Source organism: Chrysoperla carnea, chromosome 2, assembly GCF_905475395.1.
Source record: "Chrysoperla carnea chromosome 2, inChrCarn1.1, whole genome shotgun sequence".
In the NCBI taxonomy this organism is placed as follows: Eukaryota; Metazoa; Arthropoda; class Insecta; order Neuroptera; family Chrysopidae; genus Chrysoperla; species Chrysoperla carnea.
The window spans coordinates 66,260,134-66,281,269 of record NC_058338.1 but is presented as its reverse complement, the minus strand read 5'-3'; the positions used below and the strand labels follow the sequence as shown (position 1 = coordinate 66,281,269).

The window sequence follows — 21,136 nt, the reverse complement described above, 5'->3', positions numbered from 1 at the left end:
AACAATATTTTTTTAACCATTCATTTTTCGTCAATAACTTTTAGCTACTAACTCATAGCTTTTCTTTAAGAATTAAGGCAAAATTTAATGAAATAGTTATAAACATATTTTAAATATAAATATATAGCATATAATTTTTTGTTTTTTTATAAGCTAAATACATAGATTTAAATTTTTATAATATTAATTTTGAAATAGTGTACGAGTAAATTCAATATAATCGAGTGCTCCAGCTATCGGACGTTCGGTTTTCGGTTCGATATACGGTTTCATACGAGCTACACAATAATCGGCCATTTCCTTTGTAAGATTCTGAAAAAGAAAGAAAACATAATTTTTTAAAAATTTCTGATTTTTTTAAATGAGAGGATTGATAAAACTTTACTTTTTATTTAAAAAAAAATGTTCATATGTGGATAATAATAATAAATTAAGTCCCATAATTCAATGAATAAATCGGAAAAAGTGTCGAAAATTCTTTTTTGTGGGGAAACAGAACCGATTTTTATGAAACTTTTTGTAGCGTTTTTATAGGACCCCAAGAAACATTCAGCCAACCAAACCAGTCATAAAGGGTCATAGGGTCCCAGATGGAGACGTATGAAGGCCAAATTTTTTTTGGTCACTGAATACGAATACGATGTCAGATTGCACGAATTATTTCACGTATTCCAAAAATTATACCACTTTTGACCCGAAATGTCACTTTTTTTCATAAAAACGGAAAACTAAGAAAAAAACTATCTCCCAAACTGTTACCTAGGAGTTATTTTTGGTCGCTGATGACAAATCTGATGTCAGATTAACGGAGTCTATCTTTGTCAAAAAATGGCAAGATTTTTGGAAGACGTGACAAAATCCGTGTAATCTGACAATGGATTCGTAATCAGCGAACAAAAATACCCTTCAGAGCACAGTTTGGACGATAAATAATTAGTTTGGCGTTTTTTTGGACCAAAATTTATGCATCCCATCTTATTGGTTGTACTACCACGCCAAAATTATATGAAAAATATCATCGATAATAAATTCGATACTTTTTTGATAAGGCAGTTTGGACGTTTTCACAATCCCAAAATTTTTGATAAGATATTTAGCCCCACATGATCCTAATTAACGAAGTGCTATAATACTATAATAATTTTTTGTATACAGTATTACGAAATTCATTAATAAATAAAAATTTCGTATACTTACAGCATATAATTCTTCCTTTGTAACATACGGACGATCGCCAGCTGTAATCGCTCTAAATGCATTTTCAATTTCCTCAGAACTTTGTACATTTTCAGTTTCTTTACTAATCATAAATGCCATGTATTCTTGTAATGATACATATCCATCACGATTTGGATCCACCACATCTAATATGGCTTCAAATTCTGGATCAGGTTGACCTTCTTCCACCATTGGTAGATCATAACCCAACGCACGTAAACATGATTTGAATTCTTGTTGATTCAATTTACCCGACTTGTCTTTGTCGAAATGTTTGAACATCATTGAGAATTCTTTCAAAGCATCTTCACTTACACCTGGAGACAAAAAAAATTTGGTTAATTTTCTTGTTGAAAAATAAATTTGATCAAGATATTTACCTGATTGATTTCTGGCTTGTATTTGTTGTTCCAAATTATGTTGCATACGCATACCCAATTGATCTAATTGATCCCATTGTTGGGCTAAGCCAACAGTTGAATGTTCTGTGTAACGATTATCTAAAATTAAATGTTCCTCCAATATTGCACCCAAATCTTCAATCTTTTTCAAATCAGAACGACGTGCACGCACCTCAGCAGCTTTACGTTTCGTGGCTTCTAATTGTTGTTCCAAAGAACCGGAACCTTCCATCATAGATGTACTACACAATACAAAAATATAATATTAATTTTTGAAATTAAAAAATAAAATAAAATCACGAACAATCTCCATTTTGATTGGAAAACAAAACAAAAACATTATCAAGGAAATTTGTTATACATAATATGATTAGGTTTTTGGGATTTTTTAAAGTCCATTCGCATAAGAGTTCCTTTGCAATTACTTAATAAAAATCATTTTCTTATTAGGTACTATTTATTTATATATGAATTACTCGATGTCAAAAATAAACGCTGGTATAAAATAATTATGTAGCGATGCCTTTTACATGCAAATGAACTTTTAATAATCACGTTGTCACTCCAAAACTGTGAATCTTTAGTAAAACAAATCACACACTTAGTTAGTAAATTATAAATCTTCATGCTGAAAACAATATTCAGTAAACAAGTAAAAATATAATCACCCATCCCAGCCAAGAATACGGTATCTGAAATTTTAATTAAAGAATAACCAAAAATTATATTTTGAGAAAATTGATTTATCAAAAAATTAATTACGTTGTTTATATTTATTACGCCCCCTCTAAATAAAAAAACCTCTATCCAGAAAACTGGCCTTAAAGTAGTTCGGCCGTCACATGACTAGTCAAGTTAGCAACTAATTTATGTTATGAATAAAAACAATATTTGTATCACGTAAATGTTTTTTAGTGCTTTAAAAATATCGTAAAAGATAAAATTTATATGTCAATTTGACTAGTTTTTGACGTTTAACCGTATAAAAACCAAAGTTTTTTATGTATTTTTTTTGGAAAGCGCAGTAAGGTGTTGTTTTTTTTTTCATAAACAGAATCTGTGATAAATTTTCTTTATGGTGGAAACTTTTTTGAAACTCAATCACCGATTAATTTTTGTACAATTAACATTATAAAAAGAGTTAAAAATCACAATTTTTAAATGAAATAATTCACAATTTTGCCCTGCAAGAGGCCTCAAAACTATGTTTATTGTGATCAAGAGACTTTAGACTATCATTTATCACAAAAAAAAAAAAAAAATGAACATTCACCGTAGTTGGCCAAACAACCGAACTACTTTAATAGTAAGAAAAAAATCCAATAAATACTATCTGTCAACTACCCTTCATTCAGATTTGATCCGTGTGATTTCCTTGAACATGAAATTTTTATTCTATACTAGCTGCGTCCCGCAGTGTTATTCGCGATTTAAAGAGATTGCTAGAATTTTAATCGTACTGTGAAAATCAATCAAGCCTTATTGAGAAAAATGCGCTAAAAATCTATTTCACGAACTTTTAAAAATCTTCTAAAAATACTGTCATTTTTTTATCCTTAAACTACCACTATACCTATGCAAAAAAAATCATGTCGATCCTTTTCTCTATGAAAAATTAAAACAAATCTATCCCACGGGAAAATTTTACCAATTAAAAATTAGCCTATTGTGCTATTCCAGACTATAATCTGTCTCTGTACCAAATTTCATCCAGATCCGTTCAGTCGTTCCGGCGGATACTTAAAACAACTTGCATTTTAGACTCTATTTCCTGTTTACAGATACCTACAGGAACTTTTACTTTTGCCAGCCTGTTAAAAAGTGATAAAAAATAACAAAAATTTACAAACTTACCGAGTTTCAGTGAGCCATTGATGGAATGCATTTGAATATTTCGCAAACTCTTTACGTAATTTATCATTTTCTTCTTGACGTTGTGCCTCTTTAGCCAATTCCATATCACGTTCTCCAATGATCTTTTGTAAATTCCTCCATGTATCTTCCAATGCTTCCATTGTGAACCATGTATACGGATTTGGACCAACATTAAATGATTTGATTTGATGATCCAATGATGCTAATGCATCAAAATCAGCTTGTGCGGATGATAAAGATGCTTGGAATTGTGCGTGTGCTTCACGCAAAGCACGAATTTCTTCAATTGAATTACAACGTACGGGATCAGTTAAATCTTCTTCAGCATTCTCGAACCATGAATTAAATGCTGATGCTTTTTTCGCGAATGTTAAATAGAGTTCTTCAATTTGACGGAATTGTTCTTGCATACGTAATAAACGTTGTTTGCGTGCATTTGAATCAGCTAATAATTTTTGCCATCTAGCAATAACATCAGCGTGACGCTTAAGAATAGCTGGTGTTTGATCATGATTGGCAGCTATTAATTGATCTTTTAATGTGGTTATATTTTGAATACCTTCATGTTCAAAGGCATGTAGACCTGTAAAAAAATTTTATTTAAAAAAAATTGGAATGATCATTATGTTTTGAACTATCTTCAAAAATTAAGGGACTTGGATCAAAAATCATTTCATGAGAACAAAATTTGAAAAAATATACAAAAGAAATATACACTTTTTAACTTCCGAACCAAAAAAAGGGGGTGTCATAAGTTTGGCCGCTATGCGTGTGTCTATCTGCGGCATCGTAGCGTATAAATGGATGAATTAATTTTGATATTTTTTGTTTCGTTTGAAAGGTAATTTAATGGAGAGTTTTCTTAGCTATGTTTCTTAAGTGCGAGTTTAGGGTTCCGTACCCGGAACAAACAAAAGAAAAAGGCGATGATCCTCTAAATCTGTTTTCAGTTTGGAGAACACTCTAAAGAAAAAGGTGTTAAAAAACACTTTAAGGAAAAGGTTAATGGAGGATGTTCTAAGATATATTTCAAATGCGACTTTAGGGTTCCATACCCGAAAAATTTGTCAGGAATTTTATAAATTTTGTAAATTTCAATTGTGTGACACTAACCGGCGTCGAATGTTTCTTGTTTAGTCAATAGAGTTTGAACAGTAGATAAATCACGTCCAAATTCTTCAGAACGAACATGAGTTTCTTTATCAGCAATCCATGATTCAACAACATCTGCTTTCCACATGAATTGTAGATATGCTGAATTATCCATTAACCGTGATTTACGACGTGCAGCCAATGAACTTAAATTATCCAATTTATTCTGAAAATTAAAATTAAGTTATTTTAGGACATTTCTTGATAAATTTCCACTTCATAAACTTGATAGGAAATTGATTAATTTTTTTTTAAATGTTGCAGTTCTTTGCAAATCTCAGGGCTCCTAAACTTTTTCCATCAGAACCATTTTCATGGAGCGATTTTCTTTAATAAATGTAATCGTAAAATATGTTCACTTTTAAGTTTTTGATGAAGGAAATATTAAGAGTTTACGCGAGTTGAAAGGCAGTTTGAAATTTTATCATAATTTGCAGAATTTTTCTAAGTGATTAGATTATCTTTTCAATACCTGTAATTGTATTTATATCTTTTCATACCTGCAATTGTTGACAACGCTGTGAAATACTATCAGAGTGATGATTCTTTTCATTAATTAATTTCAATCCAGCATCACAAATATCTGTACAACGATCACGATGAACTGCAAAATCAGTTTCAAATGCATCATGTTTTTTCAATAGGCCTTGTACAGCTGCCATTGTATCACCATAATCCTCAACAGATAATAATTGTTGTTTTTCACTGATCCATGCCTCTTCCTCTTCAACTTTAGCAAGAAATTGTTGATATGTTAAAGATTCATCTAATTTTTGTCCACGTGTAGCTGCCAATTGTTTCAATTCAGCCCACGCTAAATTCAAGGCTTTCAAACGTTGTTCTATTTCTGGTACACCTAAATTGGATACATCCATTAATTTTTCACCAGCTTCTTGTACCGCTTGAATAGCTGGTTCATGTGAACCTAATTCAGCTTCTAAACGTTTGTGTTTCTTTTTCAAATTTTGTACGCCAGTTAAATCACGTCCATAATCGTCAGATCCAACCAATAATTTCTTTTCCCTGTGTTTGAAAAAAAAATTTAATATATCCTTGAAAAGAACAAGCTTATGATCATGTAGATAAATTATTTAAGAAAATATCTTACTTAATCCACGATTCTTCATCAGCAATATCACGGAAGAATTGATGTAAAGTGTTCGCTTCATTTAATCTTGCTTGACGGTGAGCTGCCAAATTACGAATACGCTCATAGCGTTCATTAATCGATTGTCGTTTCTCTTGAATACTTGCTGTATCGAATTGGCCACTTTCAATCAAGGAATCGGCTTGAGTGTTCATATCTATAATAAAATAAATATAAAAATTGATATACAGTAGAACTTGGTTAAGTGGGACCTGGATAAGTGAGAAACCTCCATAACTGGAATTCATGCTGAGGTTCCAACACTTTGGCACTGAATTATCTCTGTTAGTAGGACCTCTATATCTGGAATTCGTGCTTTAGATTTTATCGTCATATTTACCTCTATAAATGAGACAGCGAGTTAATTTTACATGCATTAACATCTGTAAGTGAGAACTGAGATAACATCGTTTTGTTTGTTTACTTATTCTTAGTCAACCAGCAAATTCCGCACTAAACTAATTTTGAGCCTCAATGATCTTAAGTTTTAGTTTTGCTTTAGTATCATACGGTTGTTTATTTGAAAAATGCCAAAACTGAAGGTCAAGGGAAACAAAATCGTGTACGTTTATCAGAATATCCAGAATTTGAACACTGTTTGTTAACATGGGTCAAGCAACTTCATAATAAAAACGTTCCGGTAAGTGGATCGATGATTAAAAAGGCACAAATTTTCCCGCGAAGGCTCGGTATTCATAATTTTTGTAGCAGCAATGATTGGTTGGAAGGGTTTAAAAAAAGAAACGGTATAATTTTCAAAGCAATTTGTGGAGAAAGCAACGCTATTAAACCTCTGTTAATGAGACAGATATTTATTTATACATGGAAATCTGAGACACTGAGTAAGTGGAATACCTGTATAAGTGAGACAAATTTGCAAGCCCTTTAATGTCTCACTTAACCAGATTATACTGTAATTCGCCAATCCCTCTCTAATCATGAATTTTATTTAAAATGGATCGACACTACAGATCGGTATTCCTCATTTCTCATCTTTAGTGAGAAAAATTTCTATATAAGGTATTTTTCGATTAAATAATTTTAAAACTGAAGCTGAAATACAAACCTTTAATACGATCTTCATGTGCCTGAATATCAGCCTCAACCAATTGATGTTTCTTCATGAGATTTTGTACAGATGCTAAATCTTTACCAGCATCTTCGCTTGTTAATAAACTTTCAACTTCACCCAACCAAAAGTCTAAATCTTTAACAGCAGCAATATATGTGCGTTGTTTATTTGCCTCCTTTAATTTTAATGATTTTTCAGTTGTTTTTTGTGTCAAGAATTCCCATTGATCAGCAATTGAAGCTAATCGAGCTTGTACAGCATCTTCAGAGCCAGCACATTGATGTTTATCAATTAAATTACCGCCCATAGCTAGCACAGATTGTATACGATCAGCATTTGCAGCCAATTCAGCTTCAAACGCTTGATGTTTTTGATGTTTCGATTGAATATTTGCTGGATCCTAAAAAGCAAATAACATAAATCCGCGTATATTTTTGCATTAGGAATAAAATTTTGGATGTAACAAGATGTTAAAATTTACCTTGTAGCTTTCTTCAGTAGCTAGCTGTAGTTTTTCTGCAATCCAATTTTCCATTTCATCAGCATCTCGAGAAAATTGTTGCAAAGTTTGTGATTCACCCAATTTTGAACGTTTTTCAATGAGTGCATCCTTTAAGTGACGCCATCTGTCTAATACTTGTTTACGTTTATCATCAATTGGTTTCGCTGCGTAATGATCAGCAGCAATTAATTGATCCGCTAATGTTTGTAAAGCAGCAATTTTTTCTTCCTAAATTTGTAAAATATAAATTACTTTTATTTCCAGTATATCATATGTTTTTAATTTCGGAAATAATTAATTTTTGGAGATATAACGATTATTAGATATATGTTAAGATGTTTTCGAAAAGTGACTTACATTACACAATTTTTGTTCGTTGTAGAGTATTGGTTATTGGACTCAATTAATGTTTTTAAATCGCATTTGGATGTAAACATTGAATTAATGAAAATATAAACTTACATGAGCATTAATAGCTTTATCAAAATCTTCATGTTTCTTAATTAAAGCTTCAACATTATCACCCTTTGAATCAACTTCCTCAGATGCCAAAAATGCTTCACGTGATGACATCCAATTTTCAGCTTGTTCGCAATCGCGATAGAATAATTGTAATTCGAGATTTTGATCCAATTGCATACGGCGTGCTATCCATGCTCTAAAAATTTTACATACACATTTTAAATAACACAAAATTCTACTTAAAAATATTTTTTACATACTTTTCAAGTTCTTGACGTGCTTCAGCCATTGATTCCAATTTTTCTTGTATTTCAACGCTAGCATAATGTCCAGATTGTAATAATTGGCTACCAAACAATTCAAATGCTTGGAATGTACCAGAGCGTGCGTCAATTTCTGTTCGATGTTCCTAGAGAAAAAATTGTTTATTTAAATAATTCCAAAAAGTTTTGACATTAAAAGAACAAACAAACTGGCTTTTCTGTTAGTAAATAAATGAATAACACAAATATACAGCTCTTCAAAATATTTCTTAGGAATTCAAATCGGGACTTTCGTTAATAAAAAGCAAAAACACCTATAAATAAACTTTGCAAAAATACACATGTCGGGTTAATAAAGCTTAAGGTTACCCTGACACGAAAACTGAATGGAGGACTTAATAGTACCATTACTGAACTAAATGTTATGTCAGGACAGCCTTAATTAAAAGCACGGATATTACAAAACTAAATTTCAGTTATATAAATTTTGAGTTAACTTTAAATAAAGATAGAATTTGTACCAACTCTATTAAAATTGGCTAAGCTTTCATCAAACTGATTGTAATCACGATAAATTTTTACCAAAAAGCAATTTAGAATTTTTACAATAAGCATTTTCGTATTTCGTTGATTATTTACAAGCCGGTCAATCGGCGTTGATAAAAGAAGGTGTTTTGGATCATTCCTTCATTCGTAGGAATATAGGGGCATGCATTTTTGGCTTGAATACATTTTATCTTTGAATGCAGTAAAATTTTACAATAATTTATTAAGGCCCACACTCTATCAAAAATTACTTAATAAAAAAAAGCCAATTTTACAATTAATAGAGCAAAATAAATCGATGTTGATGCCTCACACGCTTTAAATACCTGCGGAATTATTCCATAATGTGCATCAATTTCTGATCTTTGATTCTAAAATTTTAAAAATTATTGGAAAAAAAGTCAATAAAATTATTAAAAAAACTGCGGTCAAAATTGTTAACTTGAAAAATCGAATGTAATTTCTGTGGAATTCGTTCGGATATGTTTTTACTAAAATTGAATATTTTTATAACTAAAAAAAAAAAATTTTTACCCCACTTTTTAAGAAAGAATAGTGTTTACTAAATTTCTAAATGATTTTAAATTAAGTTTTGATTTGTTTCCCTTCGAAGAGAAAAATATTGTTGTTTGTATTTTAGATTTTATAATCATAATACTAAAAAGAGGGGTATTGGCAATAGGTCCCTAGCAATTAGACCAAAGTGCCCTCCTTGAGAACTGACTGTCACCCTGTTATCAGGGCTACAAGCGAATAAACATTCGAGTGACACTCACTAGACAGACAGACCTAAATAAACAAAAATAATAAACAACTTACTTGATGTCGTTCTAGTAAAGCTTCTGCACCTGTCACATCATTAGCTAGTTCTTCGCTACTAACTAATGTCATCATTGAATTAATCCATGCCATTAAATCACGATAATCGCTTAAGAATCGCTGTAAATCATAGGAATCTAACAAACGCTCTTTGCGTGCATTCGCTTTTGCTGTTAATTGTGTCCATTCCTCATTAATTTCTTTCTGTTTAGCATAAGTTTGTTCAGCACTCTCTGGATGTGTTTGCATTAAACGATTAGCTGTATCATCCAGTTGACGTATTTTATCACCCAGTGCAGCTAGATCACGCTCTAAACCTTCATGTTTACGTTGTAACGCTTGGACACTACGTAAATCTTTACCCAAATCATCATTATTTAATGCATCATCTTTCTCCTGAATCCAATCTTTGGTTTCGTCAACATCGCGATGGAAACGTTGTACTTCATGTGCAGAACCTAATTGTGTTGCTCGTTCAGCACTTAATTGTTGTAAAGATGTCCATTTTTGATTCAAATCTTCAATTTGTGTTTGAATTTTTACAGCAGCTTCAGTTTGACCTAATGATACAAGTTGCATGGCAATTTCATTCATTTCAGCTAAACGAACTTCATTGGCTTTTAGATCAGCTTGGAAATCATCAAATTTCTTTTGCATTACTTCAACTTGTTCTAAGTCTTCACCAACATCTTGTACTTGAGCATGGTTTTCCTGGTGAAAAACATTCATATTTAACAAGTTTTATATTTGTGAAACAATTTTATTATATTTACTTTGTCTTTAATCCATGTTGCTAATTCAGCAGCTTCACGTACAAGAACATAAGCTTTAACAGTTTCATTCAAACGATTTTGACGATCACGCGCTAATGCCAATAATCGTTCATAGGCAGCTTGAATTTGAACTTGTCGAGCGGCAATACTACTTCCATCAGCTAAACTTTGTTGGGATGCTGATAAACCAGCTTCCAATTTTTTAACATATGCGGCAGGTACAAATCCTTGGCGATCATTTACTTCCACTTTCCACCAATCCTGAACAAAATGTGAGAATATGAATGAAAATTAACAAATTATCTCGGATAATTAAGGAATTTGCAGTTTCAATGCTAAAGCTATGGTAAAATGTTTTTTCGACAGAATTTAACGAGAAATTAAATTTAAGAACTTAATAGGGCTTACTATTAAATCGAAACGTTTCAGAAATTTTGACCGTTTAAAACACGAGATAATAGGGGATCGGACTAAATTTTTTTTATCACTTCAGGTGAAGAATTTTCATTTCACAAATGGAAAGTGAAGTTGTAATTTTAATTGAATAAAGAGGAAGATACGGCATAGAGGTTACATATAAAACTGTGTTTTGTTAAAAGAAGAACCTTTGAATGCAATCTTTGATTGCTTATAATTTCTTCCTGATTTAATCAATTTTAATTTCACTTTCAAATTTTATTATGGTTTCAAGTCTAGTTTTGCATTTTTATGAGTGTTATGGCAAATTCGACATCAGGATTATTCCCTATTATATCTGCGTTTCCAATTTTGGCTAATTTACGTCAAAATTAATATCTCGAAAACAAAACGACGTGGTGCTATTTTTTTTTTTAATTTTATTTATAAACATTAGTTTCAACTCTTCTATTTTTTTTTTTTTAATTCTGTCGCGAGAATTTTTTAAATATCGTATAAAATATCTGAGAGGACAGAAAGTTTTATACATGCTGATTATCTTGCGATCTAAACAACCCAAAATTCGACATCTTCGGATATCACAGCTAACATTATTCTGAGTCTATGATGGCCAAATCTTCCTACAAGTGCATTCATTCTGAAAATATCTTAATCATTATGCCTGATTCTTTTCAGGATAAAAGCTTATTTAATTTAGCTACTTTCTCAAAAAATATAAAAAAGGTTTCGGAAAATAAGAAATTTTGATAAAAAATATAAATATTTCAAAGCGAAAATTTATATTTTTTAACACAATATAATATCAGAAATTCGAGTTCAAAAAAAACATACCTTGTTGTTTGAGTTTAATAATGTGAGAACATCTCCTTTCTTCATTGATACTTCACGAGGTGATTTTTCTGTGTAATCATATAAAGCAACCACACATTCTTTGCCAGTAACATCAACTACTGGAGTTTCTTGTTGCTGTTAAAAAAAATTAAATTAAAAAAATTCATTTCTTTTCGTTAGACTCATACTGAGACTAAAAAAAATTTTTACTTACTCGACAAGCTTGTGCCTGTTCTTTCAACGATTGAATGGTATTACCAAAGGCTTCTAAATCACTCATAAGTGCCTCATGTTTCTTTAATAACGCTTCCGATGAATCTTCATCTTTACCATAATCGGTGTTACTAACAATTGGTTCTTTTTCTTTCATCCATGATTCAGCCTCGTTTGCGTCAGCGAAATATTGATGTGCTTGAAGTGAATCCTCTAAATCTTGTTTACGTTGTAATGCTTTCTCTTTTAGTTGATTCCAATGTGCAAGTAAATTCGATGTACGATTTTTAATTTCATCAGATGCAAAATGTTCATCATCAACCATTTGATTACCGGCTTGTACAACAGCTTGAGTACGTGCTTCATGGTTATTAATTTCAGCTAATACTGCACTGTGTTTTTTCATTAAATTTTGTACACCAATTAAGTCACGACCTGAAATCAAAATATTTTAATTAACATTTTTTGCAGTAATATGCTTAAGAAATATTGCGAATTACAAAATCTTCTTAGGTTGGAGAAATAAGAAACTGAATGATAAAAATACGACTGCAAAAGTTTAAGAAAGGATGAATTTGGAAAGGTTAATCAATTCACGTATACCTAGAATCGAATTTATAAAGTTTATAGCAATTTAATCGTCCCATGTGGATAGAAAACATGTATTATTTCCAAAAAGGGTGAAAGTCTATTGTCCATTGAAAATACTTTCCCTCCTTCAGATTGGAGAAATTAGGCTAAAATTAGAATTCACGAGATTCATTCAATTATACATCAGAGCAAAAAATTTTAAATGATTAGGATATGCAAAATAAATGAATTCTCTTAAATAAGAAAGGATTCTATTAATAATTCTTTCGATCATGCTCAAAGACATCAACTGAGTGTCCCCCAGCTGTATAGTAAATACGTGCAAAAAATTATGAGAAATAAAGCGAATGTACGGCCAGTAGTTGTCTCTTTCCAAAATTTCTACAGACCTATAGAAAAGAAACAGGTATTGACCATAGAAAAGCTTTGTCTCTTTCTACAGCCCATTCTCTGTGTCTTTGATCATGCCAATGCTAAATTTCAACTTTTAGGTTGCAAACCTCTAGTACCCAAATGGTTTTTAACCTAAATCTCATCCCTGTACGTTGGATCTAAGCGTGATAGTGATAATATAAGTTATGATTTTGTTTAACATTGTATACCTCTATTAGTACTTGCAGCAACAGGTTCCTTTTCACGGATCCATGCCTCTTCGTCTTCAATATCACGGAATAATTGTTGAACTTGTAAGGAGTCAAGTAAACGTTGTTTACGTACAGCCATTGGTTTTTGTAAGGCTGCATATCGATCTTCTAATGTCTTTTGTTTAGCTTCAATTGATTCAGCATCAAAGTGTCCTCGTTCAACAAATTGGCGTGCATTTCCTTTAATGCCTTCCATACGATCTGCATGGGAGCCAACATCAGCTTCTAATAGTGCATGTTTCTTTTGGAGATTTTGCACAGATGTTAAATCCTATAAGTTGAGCGTAGCAATGAAGTAAAGTGTCTAAGGTTCTAGAAAAAATAATACTTACTTTTCCATAATCTTCGGACATAAGTTGACCTTCAACTTCTGATAACCACAATTCAACATCTTCAACCGTACGATTAAATTGTTGCTGTTGACTTGCTTCCTGTAATTTACTACCTTTTTTATCCGAAGCTTGTTCCAAAGTGTCCCATAAAGTTGTAATTTCATCCATGCGAGTTTTAATTCGATCTGCAGCATAATGATTTGCTTCAATTAGCTCATGTCCAGTGGAAGTAATATCATCAATACGTGTTTTGTTTGCATTCAATTCTTGTTCGAAATTTTGATGTTTTTGAACTTTGCCATTTAAATTTGTTGGATCTAAGTAATTATCATCAGTGGCGAATTTCAATTTTTCGTTAATCCATCCTTTTGTTTCGTCACAATCACGTTCGAATTGTTGTAAGCGATAGGAATCTTCTAAAGTAGCACGACGTAAGGATGAACGTTCTTTTAACGCAGAACGGCGTTCCAATAGCTAAAAGAAAAAACGGTTGCTTTAATATAATAAATTAGTTGAAATTGAGGAATGAAATGTATCGGAATTTGTAACTTGAAAAATTCCCGACAATTCAAAAAATAATTGTCAGTAAATTCAAAAAAAATGTTTAAACTAAGAGTTTGCATTTAGTATTACGAAGGATATTTCGTCTATTTAATAATCGAAAACTAGCTTACAAATGGTGGAGAACATTGTTTTCTTCGACATTCATGATTTTGACCATCTTGAATTCATTCCGGAAAGACAAATGAAGAAATGACCAATAAAAATTGATGTTTTACTGTATTAAAAATTTTTCATAGGAAACACAATTTGAAGATTTTACATGACAATAACTCCACATCTTTACAAAGGGCACGAATTTAAAACCAAAGTTCGACAAATAACGTCGATTAACCACCAAATTAACTATCGAAATCTCCATCTAACTTCGTACTTCTTGCGAAACTTGATTTTATGTGATTTGACGTCACATATGAAGTACAAATTTAACCTCCTTTGAAGGCGATCAGACTAGTTTTTGAGAGTAGAATAATGAATTATACAACAAAATCTTGGTAAAGATGAAGCTTACCATAGCACGACGTTGAGCGACATCATCGGCTGCATAATGTTGTCCTTCAATTAGCTTCGTAGCAAATTCATCCAAAATGTTAATTTTCTCTTCTTGTGCAGCCAAACTTTTTTCGAAATCTTCATGTTTTTTAATTAATGCTTCCACGGAATCTAATGAGTCACCTAAATCTTCATTAGCCAAGAATGCTTCTTGTTTTGCCATCCATGTATCAGCTTGTTCCGTATCACGATAAAATAATTGCAAGTCCATACATTGTTCATATAAAATTTTACGTTCTTCCCATACTTTTAACAATGATGCTTTCTCCTCGTGTAAACTATTTAATTTCTCCTCAACTTGATCAGCAGCTGAATGTCCACGATCAACTAATTGTTTACCAGCTTTTGCTGTTGCTACAAAACTGTCTTCGCGTGCATCAATTTCTCCACGATGTTCTTGGTGACGTTCTAACAGTGCTTCAGCGCCAGCTACATCTTTCGCGAGTTCGTCGGCGGATATTATGTTTTTCATGTCGTTTATCCATGATACTAAATCACGATAATCAGCAAGAAAACGATGTAAGAAGTAAGATTCATCCAATTTTTGTTTGCGTTCCTGGTAATAAATAAAATATAAATATTAACGATTTATAATATATTAATCTAATTCAGTGAATCCCTTCGAAAATTTAGAGTAAGAACAATTCAATATGTGTTGTTTAATTCGGGATAAAACTTCGTCTAAGTTATTTTAAAGCTACTAATTTTCTTTGAGTGAATCTCAAAAAGAAAATGTTGCAATGTTTTTCAGAACTCAGAGGGTTTATCTACACTTATTTGCGATGATTAAAATTCTCTAAAGTTGACTTTCTTAAATTGACAGTTTTGAAAGTAACAGAAATAATTTTCTTTCAACCAGCTATTTTATTTTTTTATCTCAGTTATGGATTCAGTGACTTTAAAATACGTCATTATTTTAATAGACTATTTCGATAAGTGGACATTTATGGACATCTTTGGTTAAAATACAAAAATCAAGTTAATTTAATTTTTTTTTAAATTTAGTATCTACCTTAGCTTTGAGAGTTAACTTTTCCCAGTATGCAGCGATTTCATTTCGTTTATCTTGGATTTGATCACTGTGATCGCCATGAATACCACATAAACGATCCGCTTCTGCTCCTAATGTTGAAACTTTATCTTCCAAAGCTGCCAAATCACGTTCAACACCTTCATGTTTACGTTGTAAAGTTTGGACGCTAGCTAAATCACGTCCATAATCATCAGACGATAAAACAACGTCTTTCTCTGAAATCCATGCAACAGTTTCATCTGCGTCGCGATTAAAGCGTTGTATTTCATGGGCACCAAATAATTTCTCTTGACGCATAGTTGCCATTTGTTTCAAACGTAACCATGCCTCATTCAAATCATTTTTACGTTGAATAATAGTATCACGTTCGGGATGACCTTCTAATAAAAGTTTATCGGCAAGTTCGTTAACTTCGCTTACACGATACTCTTGTGAAGCCATATCTTTTTGGAATTCGTCAAATTTACGTTGTAGTACTTCTACATGTTCTAAATCATGTCCAAACTCTTCGGTGGTCACAAAAGTACCTTTATCATTAATCCAAAACATGACTTCATCACATTTACGAATAAATTGGACCAATACAAGAGCTTGTTGTAATTTCATTCCTTTTTCAGCTAATTTCGATAAGAGCAATTCCCATAAACGATGTAATTCTTCAAGACGACGTCGAATTGTATCGGAAGCAAAATGTGAGTTATTAATCATTTCTTGGCCAGTGTTATCTAGAACAACAATTGCATTACTATGGGCAGCAACTTCCGCTTCAAAAGCTTGATGTTTTTGTATTTTAGCTTGTAAATTGGTTGGATCTTTGTAACTTTCATCGGATGCAGCTTGTAATTTTTCATGGATCCATCCTTCTAACTCATCCGCATCACGTTTGAAGTATTGAAAACGACGTGAATCTTCAAGTTTCTCACGTTTTGCACGAGCATCTGCTTTAAAATGCCCGTAACGTGTTAATACTTGAACACGACGTTCTTGAATGTCTTCAGCTGTTTCAAGGATACGAATTTCTTTTGGAGTGATTTGCTCCATGATGATAAATTTTCGTAATTACAAATTATTCGAATGTTTAAAAAATAAATATCTGAAATTAAAAAATTGTATTACTATTTTTCTACTTTTCAATGAAACTTTCATATAAAAAAATGAACAAATTAATAAATTAGAATTCATTCATAGTCGTCTCAAAATGAAAGTTACTTTCCCATAAATAAATAAAAATCTTGTTTAGAATTTTTATTTTTATAATTTTTCTTTTCTTTTTATTTTTATTATTTTTATAAGATAGAACAAGCACCAAGATAATTTTAGATTTAGGGTTGAAATTATTTGTACCTTATTTTCTATTTTGTTATAACTTCATGATTATAGACGAAAATTAATAATAAAATTTTTCGATATCTGCCCTGGTTTTCGAAATATCGAAAGCTAAATAATTAAACAAAATTTTCCATTTTCGATATTTTGAAAATTACTCCAAATATCGAAAAATGTTACTCTTACTTTTCGTCTTAAATTGTTTAGTTATAACATAACTCAACATCAAAATTGAAAAAATATTTTTTTTTAAATTTATTGTTCCCACTACACTGCTCATACATCCTTAATTAGTCGGGCACAACGGATTTTTTTTGTTTTCAATAATTTATTAAGGTTTTAACTATTTATTTAAATAGTTTTTTTTTTAATTTCCACCGACTAGTTCTAGGGAAATCTATGAAAACATATCATTCATGTACCGTTTTTCCATAAGGCCAATTTTAAATATGACTACCTTTAATATGAAGTAATTTATTTATTAAAATAATCGGGCAACCCCCCCCTCCCTAAAAAATTTCAAAATTGATTTAAACTTAGTCCAACTTCATATAAAAAAAAAAACAAGCTTTTTATTTAAAATTGCTTTGGAGCTCGTACATCCTTAATAAATCAAAAAAGGTCATATTGCTCCTATCAAAAAAAATTTTTAGATCTTCGCTTGACCACATTTGATACTATTTAAAAAATATTTCGATTTAAAAAATATAATAAAGAAACGCCCTTTATTATTAAAATACTAAAAATATTTTTATACCGAAAAAAACAAATTCAAGAACACTTCCACAATTCACCTCCGCTTAACTATTAAGTAATAACAGAGTGATGATCTCAGTTTATTTTTATGTCGATGAGGTCACTTATAACATTTTTAATTAAACAATTAAGTAATTTTTGTAAATAATTTTTATAACATGGGTGTACAAATAACACAAATATCAATGAATTCAACTATTCAAGTGCAAAATAATTTCTATTTTTAAAATAACTGTGTTTTTTAAATGGATAGGATTTTATTATACTTAATGGAAACAGTAGAGTGGAGACGTTCGTGTTAGTATTATACTTATGTAGTTGACTCCAAAAGTCGGTCAAATAAATCAATGGTATCGTCTGTAGTTAAAATATTCGCTGGAGTTAATTCAATGTATGTTGAATACACTGCAGACTAGCTGCATTGCTGGTATTTAACATGTATATTCTGTATAATACTATATATTTATCTTGAATATCCTCTGTTCAATATACTCACATTTCAAAAAAAAAAAAAAATATTGTCCAAAAACGATCTTAAAAGTAAAAAACAAGTTTTATAAATTAATATGTATACATAAGGCGAAAGGTGACTCAGTTACTCACTGAATGAAAAAAAATAAAGAAAATTATCAGAATTCGTTTTAATCTAAAAGGTCTCCCATTTGATGTCGATATCAAAGTTTTTTTTATATGAGATTTTTTTCCATTTAAGAAACGACGTAAAATGTTAATATATTTCGATGTACTTAATTGAAAAGATTATGTACTGTAGGAAAAGTTTAGGCTAGACACTAAAGATTCTAAGAGGTATTTTTATTTTTACTTTGTAAACTTACGATATAAATAATATAGTCAAACGATATTAAATTTAATAAACCCCCATTTTTGGTGGGTAGAAGGGAGCTTTTAATCAGGTTTTTACTGATTACAAAAAAAACTATGCATTAGATATACCCATATAATACTACAATTTTCGCATAATATGCGCTCTCAAGGGTAAACAGTGATGTTTACGAAAAAATGTTTCAAACAAAAGTTGTTTATTTTTTTATAAGGAACATTTAAACTTTTGTTCTATCTCTAACGGTTTACAAGATGAAGACCCAATTGACCTATGTTGCTCATTTACGAACTTGACCTCACTTTTAACGTCCTCAGCACGCTATATTATTTCAGCTTGATATCTCCTTTCGTTTTTGAGTAATCGTGATGACAGACGGACAGACGACAGACAAACAGACAAGCGTTAAAAACTTGGGACTAAACTTAGTATACCTTCGTATATTTCGTATACATGGTATAAAAATTTCTAGCTGAACTATTTATGCTTCGTTTTTTCTTTTTACAACTTCAAAATTGACCGAGATATGCCAATTTAGATGGAATATTTTTGCTCATTCAATCAAATGAAAAAGTATCCATCTTGTAAACCGTTAGAGACGGAACAAAAGTTTAAATGTAAAAGTTATTCTTTATAAAAAAATTAACAATTTTTATTTGAATCATTCTTTCGTAAACATCACTGTTTACCCGTGAGAGCACAACTTAGGAAAAATCTTTGGTGTCCATTTTCTCCAAAACTATAAAAAAAAGGTGTTTTCAGGTTAACTTCAACTAGTGGTTATGTGAAACATTCAAGAAAAACAAAAAAGTTTTCCAGAAAATACTTCCGGTAATTTTTTTATAAGGAATAACTTTTACTTTTAAACTTTTGTTCTATCTCTAACGATTTACAAGATGGATACTTTTTCATTTGATTGATGAAGGAGCAAAAAAATTCCATTTTAAAATTGCACGGTTATGGAGATATAGCACAAAACGATTTTCCTTAAAATGGAGGCACTTCTACCGCCTATTTTTGTAAGGATTTTGTGCATTTACATTCAGTACGTGATACTGAACCTATTTAAATAAATAAAAAAATAACTCCTGTAATTTAGCGCAGAAAAAAATTCTCTATAATCTGAAGTGAAATAGATAATTTTGAACTTGAACTGCAATGACAATTTTATTTACCTTTTCAGACAACGATTACGAGACATATTTATTACCCCTACATCGATTTTCAAGTATGAAAATATTGTCTCTTTATCAACACCGTTTCAACGGGTTTTCTATTTCACATATTTTAGAGTGTGTGAATAGATACCAGGGTTAGACAAATAATCACATTAAATAGTTTTCTCTAATTGTTTTTTTATTGATAAAATTAAATAAAAATTTCTCTAATTATTTGCAAACATGATAATATAGATTAGTATTTACTTAAATAGATTTTAAAAAAAATATTATTACATATGAAATATACCGGATGTATCATAGGACAGTAGACGGGGTAAGGTCGACTTTCATCCATCTGATAACCAGAGGAGACATTTTATTTCGAGTATAGTGCTATTTATTTCAATAAATATGTCTCAATTCCAAAGTCAACAAAGATGGAACATTTTTTTTATGAAATTTTCTTTTTCATTTATAAACACACCAATTTTAATCAACATTAACGGTTTTTTTTTTGCAGGCAAGCCTATACCCTTATTTTTACAATTAAATTACCTTTCTTCTAGTACCAATTTCGATCGGTTAACATATCGGTGTAGATCTGTTCATATCGTATGAACAGGTAAGTCAATATGAGTAACTACACCGATTTGTTAGCCAATCGGAATTGATATCAGAAGAAAGATAATTTAAATAACGGTATAAGCTTACTTGAAAAAAGCCGTTATAAAAAAATTTAATTAAAAATAGCCATGAACACTTTTCTGTAGACGAGCTATCATAGGCGTGTTTATAAATCAATAAAATTTCCATCCTAAACGCTACCTTTCAGAGCTATAAACGTTAAAAATACTATGTCGAATTTCTATCATTTCCATTAGATTTTTGAAAAATTATTTTAGTACAAAAGTTGTAGAGTTTTTTATAAGAAATACTCTTTTACATTTTCTGAAGAAAAACTTTGAAAACTATACTTTTTCATCAATTTTCTCAAAATATCTAAGACATAAGAAAATGAAAATTTAAATAGTACTCAGAGATATTATCGAGATGATTATATTTTCTCTCGTTACGATAATTTTTTATGAAGTACTTTTTGGCTCTCCGTTTGAGACCGCTAAACAATAAATCATTAGCTAGAAGGAATCGCAAATTCATGACTTTCTGTATTTCAAAATTTCGAAATAAAATATCTGAAAACAAAATTATTGTACGGCAATGTACATCGAATATTTTGCATATTCGAATTTTACATTCTTTGAATTATAAATATTTAAATAAACGTAAATATACATTTATAAATCGTAAAAACTTGAGCTTTTATCAAAAAATTAAATACCTGTCTGAATTTTATATTAACGAATTAAATTTCAACTAATTTGGTGGTGCCCTAATTTGTAACGAATAAACTGGTAAATGTTCCTAAAATCAATCCAATTAGCTGATAGCATATTTTGGTGTTAATCAACTGAATTCTTATTTTAGAAACATACAGTCCGGTAGAGAGTTTTGATCTACCCATCAAAGTCTGTGAGAAACTAGAAAAATAAACTGAATTTCTCACAGTTTACATTTTTATTTTGGCTTTTTACAAAAGCAATTTTATGTAAAAGAAAATTTTAAACAGTAAAAGTCAAATGTATAGATCC

The 21,136-nt window shown here is 30.7% G+C and overlaps 1 protein-coding gene across 4 annotated transcripts; it reads right to left on the bottom strand.

The window, feature by feature from the left end:
* Positions 1-146: 146 nt before the first annotated feature.
* Positions 147-16,497, bottom strand: LOC123293564 (spectrin alpha chain). 4 transcript variants are annotated; one of them, XM_044874424.1, is made up of 21 exons: positions 15,384-16,497; positions 14,331-14,927; positions 13,259-13,732; positions 12,885-13,197; positions 11,693-12,126; positions 11,479-11,613; positions 10,231-10,491; positions 9,458-10,168; positions 8,965-9,009; positions 8,090-8,238; positions 7,830-8,025; positions 7,347-7,595; positions 6,860-7,265; positions 5,755-5,950; positions 5,147-5,669; positions 4,608-4,812; positions 3,474-4,077; positions 2,288-2,311; positions 1,599-1,861; positions 1,198-1,535; positions 147-312 (listed from the first exon to the last, which is right to left on the bottom strand). In XM_044874424.1, exons 1-21 carry the CDS (start codon positions 16,443-16,445, stop codon positions 184-186), a joined length of 7,314 nt encoding a protein of 2,437 aa, XP_044730359.1. In that variant the 5' UTR covers positions 16,446-16,497; the 3' UTR covers positions 147-183. The 4 variants fall into 4 exon arrangements, with proteins under 4 accessions (XP_044730359.1, XP_044730360.1, XP_044730361.1 ...); XM_044874425.1 differs by lacking the exon at positions 2,288-2,311; XM_044874426.1 differs by lacking the exon at positions 8,965-9,009.
* Positions 16,498-21,136: the final 4,639 nt, after the last annotated feature.